The sequence below is a fragment of the Eucyclogobius newberryi genome, unplaced genomic scaffold (assembly GCF_026437365.1).
Source record: "Eucyclogobius newberryi isolate DKJ021-1_F unplaced genomic scaffold, fEucNew1.0.hap1 SCAF_24, whole genome shotgun sequence".
Classification (NCBI taxonomy): domain Eukaryota; kingdom Metazoa; phylum Chordata; class Actinopteri; order Gobiiformes; family Gobiidae; genus Eucyclogobius; species Eucyclogobius newberryi.
The window spans coordinates 321,458-334,276 of record NW_027315879.1 but is presented as its reverse complement, the minus strand read 5'-3'; the positions used below and the strand labels follow the sequence as shown (position 1 = coordinate 334,276).

At 43.1% G+C, this 12,819-nt stretch overlaps 1 protein-coding gene across 2 annotated transcripts; it reads left to right on the top strand.

The window, feature by feature from the left end:
• Nucleotides 1-601: 601 nt before the first annotated feature.
• sqstm1 (sequestosome 1) lies at nucleotides 602-11,952 on the top strand. 2 transcript variants are annotated; one of them, XM_072459608.1, is made up of 9 exons: nucleotides 602-704; nucleotides 1,994-2,175; nucleotides 3,538-3,633; nucleotides 4,781-5,118; nucleotides 6,121-6,271; nucleotides 6,715-6,783; nucleotides 6,939-7,081; nucleotides 10,113-10,446; nucleotides 11,486-11,952. In XM_072459608.1, exons 2-9 carry the CDS (start codon nucleotides 2,007-2,009, stop codon nucleotides 11,641-11,643), a joined length of 1,458 nt encoding a protein of 485 aa, XP_072315709.1. In that variant the 5' UTR covers nucleotides 602-704; nucleotides 1,994-2,006; the 3' UTR covers nucleotides 11,644-11,952. The 2 variants fall into 2 exon arrangements, with proteins under 2 accessions (XP_072315709.1, XP_072315708.1); XM_072459607.1 differs by lacking the exons at nucleotides 602-704; nucleotides 1,994-2,175; nucleotides 3,538-3,633; nucleotides 4,781-5,118; nucleotides 6,121-6,271 and adding an exon at nucleotides 10,581-10,853 and having other exon boundaries at nucleotides 6,690-6,783; nucleotides 10,113-10,478; nucleotides 10,988-11,581.
• Nucleotides 11,953-12,819: the final 867 nt, after the last annotated feature.

Below are 12,819 nucleotides of genomic sequence, written 5' to 3'. Positions count from 1 at the left end.
TACTTGCAGATGGATGCACAAAAGCACGTTTTATAAGCCTCTCCAAAAAAGGAAAATGCGATATGTTTAATTTTCTATCAGGGACTTGGCCGTTTCCTTTCTAATTATTACAGCATTAATTCACCATCCATGGGTTTCAGCTTCTTGTTCCAGGCAACAAGAAGATATAAAATAAAGAAGATAAAAAAAAATGTATAATTCTCAAACTCATGAGTGACTAAATATAGGGCCTATGTCATCTGAAATCCAGCAACACTGGACAGAGCTGAACAAAAGCATGTTACCCATAAATATAAGTATATTCGTTAATATTTTAAGTCGTAATATTGCGTCTGAAATCACAGTGACTCAGCGCATTTGCACTGCGTCCGCGCGCGTGACAGCGCTGACTCACCGTCAGCTGACTGTCCGTGGGAAATCCCCTGCACTGTCACGGCTCGCCTCTGATTGGCCTGCTTCCCGGAAGTGTTTAGCCTTGCGGCCAATGGGAATGCGCTGTGTTTGTAAACATAAGCGTCAAACTCCGCACCTCATAGTTGTGTCCGTGCGCAGTGTTTACCGAGCTTTTACCGAGCCTTTACCGAGCTTTTACCGAGCTTTTACCGAGCCTTTACCGAGCTTTTACCGAGCCTTTACCGAGCTCCTGTGTCAAGTGCCCGCGGTCACACGCTACAGTCTGAGAGTCCTGCGCGGAGGCTTCTGCAGTAAGTACGCCTTTTGACTTTGTTTGGACAGTTTCAAACCGCTCCAAGTGTTTATCTCTCCCGATTTTAGGCCTGATTGTGGCCTGATTTAGTCACTGGTTTTGAGCCAACTTTGTCCCACTTTCTACCTGCACTTAGACCTGGGCTAGCCCTGGTTTAGACCCTCTTTAGGCCTAAAGCTGCCCCTCTTTATTGTTACTGCGTAGTTTGCGTTTACTGCGTGTGGCGTGACTTCCGTGTTTGTGTTGCTCTGCGGAGGGAGGGTGTGTACTCTGTGTACTCTGTGTACTCTGTGCTGCTCCTTCTGCAGCTCAAGCAGCACAACCTGTTTGAGGCCTATTCTACTAAACTGGATTAGTGAGTTTGGCAGGTAGCTTCGCTTCCCTGGTTCTGCTGTACTATGAATCAGGGATGTTAATCGATAATCGTGATTATTCAGGTTACAATATAATCGTGAGAACTAAAAACCAGAAGCAAAGTTATGTAATTTCTATTTAATCTGCACCCCAAAAAGTACACCTAAATGTATAGTGATTTGTATGTGGCTGTTGGTATCACAATAACCTTTTGCATTCAGAAAGCCGAACACATAGTGTATGAACAGTGATGTGTTATTAGAATGAAAGAAAACTAGAAGTCGTGCAATGACGAGTTACCCGCAGTGGTAAAAGTGGTCACTCTCACTCACGCCATTTGAGATCTCTGAAGTCTGACTGACTAACTCTGAGGGGAAACTATAACACAAATAATTAGACGAAAAATATCTACAAAAAGAACCTTGAATGACCTGTGAAAAAAGTGTTTCTATAATAATAAAGATCTTCTAGAACTAATGGTGTGTTACTAGTACTACAAAATATAACTACAAAGGAGAATTACAAAGCCCATCCAGACCAGAACCTCCCGCAGTCTGAAGAAGAAGAAGAAGAAGAAGAAGAAGAAGAAGAAGAAGAAGAAGAAGAAGAACTTTCCCTCCGCCTTTGGACTCATGAACACTTCACTCCTCCCACTTTAACAATTATTCAAACCAATAACCATTCACTGCTAATTTTTTTTGCAGTATTCTGACTGTAAATTGAGTATATTATTCAAACTAAGTTTATTTTATTTGTCAATTATAAATGTTATGCTTGCCCTTTTTGATATTATTTCGCTGCTATTTTTCATTGTTTTATGTTGCACGTTAATGCCAATGCAAGCTCCTAGTTTGTGAATTCTGTTCACTGACAATGGCACTAAACCCCTCTCCGAGTCTGACTATTTCTCATGAATGTTTGGTTTGTCCGCAGGCCTGCTGTAAACATGTCGGTCACAGTGAAGGCTTACCTTCTAGGCAAAGAGGATGCTGTAAAGGAGATCCGCCGCTTCACGGTAGACCTTGACGTCAGCGCCAGCTTTGAGTATATGAGCAGCAAAGTTATGGCGGCTTTCAGCCACCTGCAGAACCAGCCTTTCACCCTCTTCTACAAAGGTACAGGCTCAGAACTACTCATAAAGTCTGTCTCTCTTTCTCACTCTCTCACTTAGCAGCTTTAAACAATACCCCATCATTACAATGACGTTTGTTTGAATTCTTTGCAAATGTAGTCCACCTGTTGTAAATTCAGTTGATTGGACATGATTTGGAAAAGCACACACCTGTCTATATAAGGTCCCACAGTTAACAGTGATGTCAGAACTCAAACCAAGCCATGAAGTCCAAGGTATTGACTGTAGGCACATGACAGCCCAGCTGGAGTTGGCAAAAAGGCACCTGAAGGACTCTCAAGCCCTGTTCACACCAAGGTGTCAAAAGCGTCCAGTTTACATTCAAAGTCTTATGTAAACGCGGTTCTTGGCGTCCTGCGTTTTTGCGGCGAGAAATCTGCGTTGTGAGCGTTTGAGGGTCGGACGCTTTGGACGCTCTGGACACGCGTCCAGAGCGTTCAATGCCGAAAATTTGAACAAAGCTCAACTTTTCTGCGGCGCAACAGCCAATCAGAGATGACTAAACTCTGCTCACCTCTGAAGTATCTGCGGGTCCCAGACAAGCCCCGGAGCCCATCGCCTCCGTTTTTGGACTTTGTAAAGTTAATAATCCAAAGCCACTCTCTCAACCTGGTCCACCGCTACACCACGAGAAAAGCAACACAGCACAATCCTCCACTGCGCATGTGCGCTGGACGTCTCGGACTCGCGTCTGCTGGTGAGTGTATTTTTCAGACTCGAGGCGTCTGCCTTCAAATGTACTGGCGTCCAACTTCTGCATCGGGCACAAATTTGACGCCCCAGTCTGAACTGGCCATCAGACCATGAGAAACTAAAATCTCTGGTCTAATGAAACAAAAAATGGAACTCTTGCTTGAATAGCAAGCGTCTGCAGGAAACCAGGCACCGCTCGTCACCTGGCCAGTACCATCCCTACAGTGACGCATGGTGTAGCAGCATCATGTCTATGGGATGTTTTTCAGCAACAGTAACTGGGAGGCTTGTCTGGATCTTGTCTGGATCAACAGAAAGATGAATGCAGCAGAATGCGTTTCAGTTTTATGCAGCTAAAATCTGGAGATGTGAGACAGGCTTCTTACTCTGACAGTGTTCAAATCTAGGATAAAAACAGTGTTTGTTTATGACTGAAATTATTTTCTTTGCTCTCTTCTCTTTTATGTCTTGAACCGTTTTGTGATTTCTGTCTTGTTACTGAGTTTAATGCATTTTTCCTGTTGTGTGAAGCACTTTGAATCGCCTTGTGTACAAATTGTGCTCTAATTGTTCTTTTTCTGTACGGTTTAGGTTTAAGTCCTGGTTCAGTCCTTGCCCAGTCCTTGTTCAATACCGTTCTCTTGTGTTTCAGATGAGGATAATGACACAGTGGCCTTCTCCTCTGATGATGAGCTGGTGATGGCTCTGGCCTGTGTGAAAGATAACACCTTCAGACTCTACATCAAAGGTGAGCTAGGGGACTTCTTTACCTTCCTTTCCACTTTTGATCATTCTGAATTACTTTGTTCAGGGGACATAAATATCAACTGGTTATCCAAAACTTCTGACCAGCTTATTACTGCTCCCACCCGACCTGACCGTAAAGACCAACTTAAAGCAACATTTTTGGAATTTATCTTAAGCAATACAACTCAGAACTACCAATGTAGTGGTGTCTTTCCTTGATTTTGTTGCTCTATTAGGTGTGTGCGGAACACAAAATGTATTAAATTCAAATCAAGTATAACTGTCCAATAAGCATTTTAATGAACAAAGGTTTCTGTCTGATCTGTAGTATAGTGACATTGGTTTTACTACTAGTATTCCAGAACCATCACAGCGCTGAATTTTTTCATTAAACATTTAATGATATTACTGAGAAACATGCCTCTCTGGTTTTGCCCAGACATCGCATCATTATCTCGAGAGCGTGACAAAGCCTGCAGTAATAAATATGTTTCTACTCTTCATAAAGTCTTATTATGTCAATACTTTCATTGAATCACCGGGCAATTCTGCAATAGTCTGTTCTCTAGCTAAAACTGCGGGAATCAATCAAAAAAACACTTTGGGCACATATATGAGGCACAAATAGCACAGTAAGAAGGCTAAAAGTTCTGAAAAGTCGATTTTGCATGATATGGGACCTTTTAAAGGTTGAATGGACGATTATTTGGCCCAAATCTGAGTCTCATTTCCTCGTGGCGTGGACGGCCGATTAGTCCTGCCATGTGTCAATCATAGAACGCACCTACTGCTCACCTGCAGCCTCGTCGGCTCGTCCCCAGGAGAGAAGCACGTTTGCCTGTGTCTAAGCGCATGGATCTATGATAATAGTTCCCTCAGTGTACAGGACTAAATTAAGACAGAGAAAGACAGACTCAGAATATATATTTATTTATTTATTTATTTATTTATTTTAGATGGAGATAGATAACGGTGAGGAAAGTATTTGAACACCCTGTGATTTTGCAAGTTCTCCCACTTAGATATTATGGAGGGGTCTGAAACTTTCATCATTGGTGCATTTCCACTGTGAGAGACGGAATCAAATAAGTATTTGAACAGCAACAGCTTTGATTGATATATTATTATTGTCTTCTTGGGATTTCCAGAGAAGAAGGAGCATCGGCGTGAATTCCCCGCTCATGCCTTCCCTCCATTTGGATTCCCACCTTTTCACCATCCCCCGCCTCCTGGATCACACGCTCGACCCCATGGACCCCATGGACCCCATGGACCCCATGGACCCCATGGACCACACCCTGGGCCATTTGGAGGGCAGTGTCCCCCGACAGTGCACCCTGGTGTGACCTGTGATGGCTGTGAGGGGCCAGTGGCAGGGACCCGCTTCAAGTGCTCTGTCTGCCCAAACTATGACCTGTGTTCCAGCTGCCAGGCCAAAGGAGTGCACAATGAGCATGTGCTGCTGCCCATCTGGCACCCAATGCAGGTACCAACCAGAGATGTCACTGTATACATTTTAGAGTCACCATTATTATAATGAGAAATATCACCACACATTTATATTGTATTTTATAACATTTGTTATAAACCATTAACATCCCTGCCCTTTAATACATCATATCAATTTTAAAAAACGATATATAATTGCCACAAATGTATTAAATAATATAAATGTATGCTTATTGGCCCCTCATTGTAGCTCTTTTAGGCATTATATCATTTATTAGTGGGATGAGCTCTCGCTCTCTCGCTCTCTCTGGACACGCTGGGCTCTTACACAAAGACACGTGTGTGTGACTCGCCATGTCTCACGTTGCGCTTTGAGATATTTCTGCAATTAACCGCAGATTCCAAAAAAAACACAAATAACCTATTGTGGCCATAAATAATCGCGCTGATTTGAAAAAAACGGTTAATCGTGACATCCCTAGTACCAACAGGTCGGGGCAGGGCAGGCCACTCCAGGGTAGACGAGGGCAGGCATGGGCAGGGCAGGCTAGGGCAAGGGGACCTGTATGAGGAATAGCACTAACTGTTATAGCTATGCAAGTTGTGGAATATTAGTAGTAGTTATAGTAATAATAAGAGTAGTATTTGCTGTATTAACAGTAGTAGTGGGTAGTGGTAGTAGTAGTTATGGTAGATGTAGTAATGGTAGTAGTTATAGTTATTGTAACCGAATAGTGACGGTTGTAGTAATAGCAGTATACACAGTGCATGTCTCCTATCACATCTCCTTTAAAAGGCTTTAAAACAACACAACAAAATAATAGACAAAGCGTGAGACTGTGCGAAGAAGGGAAAGGCAGATCTTGTCCTTCTAAAATGTCTGGTCTGTCTGTACTTACAGCAGGAATACAAAAAGCATGTCTTTAGAGTAATAATGTAATGGCAGTCAAAAAAATAGTCTATACTGCAGTGCTGGCAGTAATAGTCAAATTCGCAAAGGACAATGGCAATAACCTTCTGATTTTGATTTGTATCTCAGCAGTTTTTCCCTCGGGGGAAGTGGATGAAGTGGATGAGACACTGCATGTGGAACCAGAACCGGGGACCCCAGGCCCCAAATCAGGCTCAGAACTCAAAACAGCCCAGTCCTAACCCTGAGCCCAACCCTGGAGCTGAGGAGCTTTCCTCTGGTAAGATTTCATGGACTCTGCTTAGACCTGGCTTAGACCTGGCTTAGACCTGGCTTAGACCTGGCTTAGACCTGGTTTAGACCTGGCTTAGACCTGGTTTAGACCTGGCTTAGACCTGGTTTAGACCTGGCTTAGACCTGGCTTAGACCTGGCTTAGACCTGGCTTAGACCTGGCTTAGACCTGGTTTAGACCTGGCTTAGACCTGGCTTAGACCTGGTTTAGTCCAGGACTAAGGTCTAGTCCTGGTTTAGACCTGGTTTAGACCTGGTTTTAGACCTGGTTTTAGACCTGGTTTAGTCCAGGACTAAGGTTTAGACCTGGTTTAGTCCAGGACTAAGGTTTAGTCCTGGTTTAGACCTGGTTTAGACCTGGTTTAGTCCAGGACTAAGGTTTAGACCTGGTTTGGGTCTACCATGGTTTCTGATTATGGTTACTTTTTTAGAAGCCCAGACCAATGTGGACTTCTTGAAGAACATTGGAGAAGGAGTGGCAGCCATGTTGAGTCCTCTGGGTGAGTTCTAATAAAGCAAGAACTAGAACTGATTTGGTACAACTCAGGCCACTTTATTAGGTACACACGCCATACCAAAATGTACCCTGCACATCTTATTTTAGTATGTTCTATATCTGATTTATTATTGACTTGAGTCTTGTGTTGTGTTAAAGGGATCGAGGTGGATATTGATGTGGAACATGAAGGACAGCGCACCAAAGTGAATTCCTCCAATCAGAGCACAGACGTGGACATGGAGGCGGGAGAGGGCGGGGCTTCTGCAGGAGAGGGAAGGGCTAAAGAAGCACCAGCAGCTGTGAGTTATGCTTGTAGAAAACATAGACCTGTTGTCCTGGTTTAGACCTGGTTTAGGCACATTTCATACACAAGGCAATTCAAAGTGCTTCACAGCAGGAGAAATGCATTCAAATCACAAAGAAATTACAGCACAAAACAATTGAAGACGTAAAAGAGAAGAGTGCAAAGTCAAATCCTTTCAGTCATATGCACAACTAAACAAAACTGTCTTTAGCTCGGATTTGAACATTGTCAGAGTAGAACCTGTCCCACATCTTCAGGAAGAATGTTCCAGATTTTAGCTGCATTTAACTGAAACGCAGATTCCCTGTGTGACCTTGAAGAATGGCACAGATTGTCCCACTGTCTGCTGCATTTTGGCCACGTCATCTATTACATTTTTCCTCTGTTCATTTAATTCAGTCTCTGAAAGTGGTACAAATCAGTTTGAGCTGTATTTTAAGTGACTTTACGTTATCTTTGTATCGTTTTGGCTTTGCCCCAAGTTTGTTCCAAGAAACAGCCTGGTCTTTCTGGTTTTGAGACAGTTTTGGAAACGACACAGAGTCACTGCGGTTTAAGTTGAAAGTAGCAGTTTTTCTTGTAAAAAATGTGGCTTTCTTACCACCTGTTGACACAGGAATGGTATCGTGAAGACCTTTTTCAGATTCCAAAACAAATATCCGTGTTTTCAGCTCATTAATTTCTTGTTGATATTTCCGACAGCGTTCACAAGAGTCTGTTCTTCTCCCGGACATGTCGCTGGCGTCAGATATGTCGTTAAAACTGTAAAAGTGTTCTTAAAATCCTTGGTTTACTTGAAAAAGTCATAGCAAAAATGTTTGGAAGACAAACACAGATTAAAAAGCAAAATAAATACGGAAAGCAGCGATAGCAAGCTGGTGCGAGCAAGAAAGCGTTTGCACTCTTTGGAAGCAGGAAATCAGCCTGTTTAGTGTGTTAAAGGTCTCATTTAACCTATAGTCTATTTAAGTTTGTAGACCTGGTTTAGGCTCAATCCTAATTCTTCCCTTTTCATTTAGACCTAGCCCTTCAAAGTTATAAAACAGTTTTTGTGTGTTTTTATTTGCTCCACTGTAATCTGCTGAAAATGGAACGCGAACGTATATATTTATCATTTGTATGTTTCGCATTGTCGTTTGTCCAGCTGCATTCCCAAAGCTAAAACATACAGAATAAAAAAAAAAAAAAATCCAGAAATCACATTGTATGATTTTTTTTTTTATATATATTTTTTTAAGTTTTGCATATATTTAATATATTTATTATATTTATATAACATAAAAAGAACACAATGAAACAAAACAGAAGATTAAGCAGACATCCAACGAGAGGCACACGTAAACCCAACCAAACGTCCCACTGAGTCCAGAGGCCTGCAAATCTGACCATTTTCTCAGTTTAAGGCCAAATGTGAGTTTTTGCCCAGTCCTTGATTGTCGGTGTCATAATTGTAAGTAAGTGTCATATTTTTGTTGATGGCCTTTTTTGCCACTGCCAAGAGAATGTTCCAGAGGAAAATGTTTATTGTGTCCATGGCAGGAGTCCTAAGGCCCAATTCAGTGGGATGGTGGTGTCAAATTTGTATTTTTATTTTTATTAAGAATATAAGGTTTTTTAACGAGAGTTATCTTTTGTAAGAGCTCCTCTATTAAGAGTGTTTAAAAAAAAATAATCTGAAAATAATAGTCAGCAGGTCCTGATCTGAGCAACAGGACGGTCCCAGAACACGTGATAGTGGTTTGCCTCCTGATGCCACAGTTTCTCCAACAGTTGGAATCTCCCTGTGAATAATGGGCACTTCCAAACATATGATTTTGTGAGCCTCCATTGAGATGTGCATATTCTCACTCCTCATCTGTCAAAACAAAGTTACCTTCTTTTTCCCATTTATTTTTTAGATATTATTCCCCTTGACGGTTCTGATTCATAAGCTTCAATAAATATTTTGGTCAAAGGGCTGCAGCTTTGTTTAATTTCACAGATGTTGAAATCTGAAACTGGTTGGCTTATGATCAGAGTAAAGGATTTTTATCGCCAAGAAATTATTATAACCAAGTAATTAAGTAATGACCATTAGACACTGCTGACTGAATTTATTATTTAGGTATTTAATTCTGTACTTTAAAGTGGAATAATATCTAAATTATACCAATGCATTGCTAATCTACTCTACTAAATTATACTAAAAACAAATGGGAAAGAGAAGGTAACCTTGTTTTGACAAATGAAGACTGGGAACACGTGTGTACATCCCAGTGGGAGGAGCTCAAAGTCACATGTTTGGAGGGAATTTTGTTGGAAGAATGTGACACGTTTCTTCATAACTCCAGGTCAGAATGCCCATTTTTCACCTGACAAAATGCTGTTGGAGGAACAGCGCCATCACTCTGAACTTCAGAACTATGTATTTGCACGTCAAGCCAAGGACACAATAAAAGGTTTCCTTTGGAACTTACTTTTGGCTCCAGGAAAAAAAGTCCATCACAAACAAATGGCTGAAACGAACCTCACCAACGATCAAGGACTGGACTGACATAGGAACAGACCTTGTTTTTTCATTTCAATTTATTTTTAACGGCCAAATTTGACCATGATTTTGTTTCTTGTAATATTTGGTGCTGCTTGTGTTCTTTTTGTTTTCACTCTCTGGTCATGTTCTCTATATTCTGTGTTTTTTGTATTCCTGAAAAATACAAAAATCAAGAAATGGGAATGAGACTAAGGAAGGATATTGCAGCAAACTGTTAAGAGACTAATTTGAACTCCCGGCGCTGCAGGTTGCTCACAAGGAGTGCACGTATTCTACTGCACGACCGGCCTGTGAGCACTGCCTGTGTCTTCAGTCCTTGAACTTGTAGAGGAAATGCCATGTCCTCCTTGCTCTGTGGCTCATACGTGCTTCAGATCAACCTGAGCTCCACTGTGGACAAGGCCTCAGTTCACGCCATGTAACACGTCTTTAGTTTGGAGGATTTTTTAGTCCTGGATTAGGCCGGCTTGTGTTAGACCCTGTGTGTTTCCCCCAGACTGGCTCAGATGAGGAGTGGACTGACTTGTGCTGTAAGGAGGTGGACCCTTCCACTGGGGAGCTGCAGTCTCTGGACCCTCAGGCCCAAGAACAAGAGGAGGAGAGCCCCAGTCCCACAGCCAGCTCCACACAGAGCCAGGGGCCCACAGCCAGCTCCACACAGAGCCAGGGGCCCACAGCCAGCTCCACACAGAGCCAGGGGCCCACAGCCAGCTCCACACAGAGCCAGGGGCCCACAGCCAGCTCCACACAGAGCCAGGGGCCCACAGCCAGACCACAGCAAGAACCCAGTGGACTCAGAGCGGCAGCTCTCTACCCCCACCTCCCTGAAGGTAAGACGTGTCCTCACACTGTCCTCACACATGTCCTACAGGTGTCTCTGTCCTCACACACATCCTACAGGTGTCTCTGTCCTCACACACACACGTCCTACAGGTGTCTCTGTCCTCACACACATGTTCTACAGGTGTCTGTCCTCTCGCACACGTCCTACAGGTGTCTCTGTCCTCACACACACGTCCTACAGGTGTCTCTGTCCTCACACACATGTCCTACAGGTGTCTGTCCTCGCACACGTCCTACAGGTGTCTCTGTCCTCACACGCACACGTCCTACAGGTGTCTCTGTCCTCACACACATGTCCTACAGGTGTCTGTCCTCTCGCACACGTCCTACAGGTGTCTCTGTCCTCACACACACGTCCTACAGGTGTCTCTGTCCTCACACACATGTCCTACAGGTATCTGTCCTCGCACACGTCCTACAGGTGTCTATATCCTCACACATGTCCTCATACACGTCCTACAGGTGTCTCTATCCTCACATGTCCTCACACATCCTACAGGTGTCTCTATCCTCACACATGTCCTACAGGTGTCTCTGTCCTCACACACACGTCCTGCAGGTGTCTCTGTCCTCACACACATCCAACAGGTGTCTCTGTCCTCACACACATCCAACAGGTGTCTCTGTCCTCACACACATCCTACAGGTGTCTGTCCTCACACACATCCAACAGGTGTCTCTGTCCTCACACACATCCTACAGGTGTCTCTGTCCTCACACACATCCAACAGGTGTCTCTGTCCTCACACACATCCTACAGGTGTCTCTGTCCTCACACACATCCTACAGGTGTCTCTGTCCTCACACACATCCTACAGGTGTCTCTGTCCTCACACACACATCTTACAGGTGTCTCTGTCCTCACACACACATCCTGCAGGTGTCTCTGTCCTCACACACACGTCCTGCAGGTGTCTCTGTCCTCACACACACGTCCTGCAGGTGTCTCTCCTCACACACACGTCCTACAGGTGTCTCCGTCCTCACACATACATGTATAGGTGACGCATTCTTGTGTGGTTGCAGAGGCTGACCCACGCCTGGTGGAGGCATTGTCCCACATGTTGTCCATGGGCTTCACAGATGAAGGTGGGTGGCTGACTCGGCTGCTCCAGGCCAAAGGAGGAGATATCGGAGCGGCTCTGGACGCCATTCAATACAACACAAACAACAAACGTAGCTAATGCTAAGTGCTCCGTTCACAAGATGGCCCCAGATTAAAACTGCTGTCATCAGTTTATAATCCTGTAGTTTATCCGGAAAGGGCTCTGTTAAATCTGTATTGGTAATGCTTCCATTAAACTGCTAAGAAATCTTTTCAAAATATAATTTCCTTTGAAAATAATAGGATTAAATCATACCCGTTTTAATCAGTATTTATCAATCTGTAGTTTTGTTAATCAAGTCTTTGTTTTTGTTATGATTCTGTTCAATTTCTGTCCATCTTCTGTCTGTGAGAATAAACTGCAAAAAAAGTGCCTCTGCCATCTGTATTCATTATTTTTAATTTAATCCTGTTCTTCCTAGATACAGTATATTTATAGTTTGTTAGTTAACATAACCACAGGAACTACCGGTGCAGAGGGTACAACTACACAATTTATATTCTAATAAACTGGTATTTTTACTTTAAATTGTTTCTGTATAACGGAACGCAACACAACCTGAGAGCGAACAACACTAAGAATAAAAGTTGACATCAAACAATCATCAATAGAAAAAAAGAAAGAAAAATCATGGCACATTAAATTAGAAGTCCCATGTTATTCCTTCCATTTGTCTGATGTCTGTTGTGATGTCAGTCCAGTCCTTGATTGTTGGTGATGTTTGTGTCATTTATTTGTGATGGCCTTTTCTCCTGCTGCCAAAAACCCATTCAAAAGCTATCCATTTATTGTGTCCATGGCAGAAGTTTTGAGGCCCAAGTACATAGATCCAAAATTAAGAGGGATGGAAATATCAAAAACTTCAGTCCAATATTTTTTAACAACAGGACCAAACAACAGTTAGCATTTCCTTTTGAATAATGGGCACTTTGACATGGTGTTCACTAGCAAGGACCACGCCACAACAATGGAATATGAAAGAATGTTTATTGATAATAGTGATGACGGATCGATGGATCGATTATGGGTTTAAGGATCAATATTGGGTAAATGGATCGATGATGGATCGATGATGGATCGATGATGGTTGGCTGGGTAGAGACTCAGGATGGGGGCTCTGTCTCGGATAATCAGCCCAGCCAATTCAGAACCTCCCCCTCGTTAGATGGTTATGTGTTCAGGTGGAGATGATAGAGACATGGGGTGGGAGGGTGGGGTCGAGAGACCAGAGACAACAAGAGATGCTGGGATTGG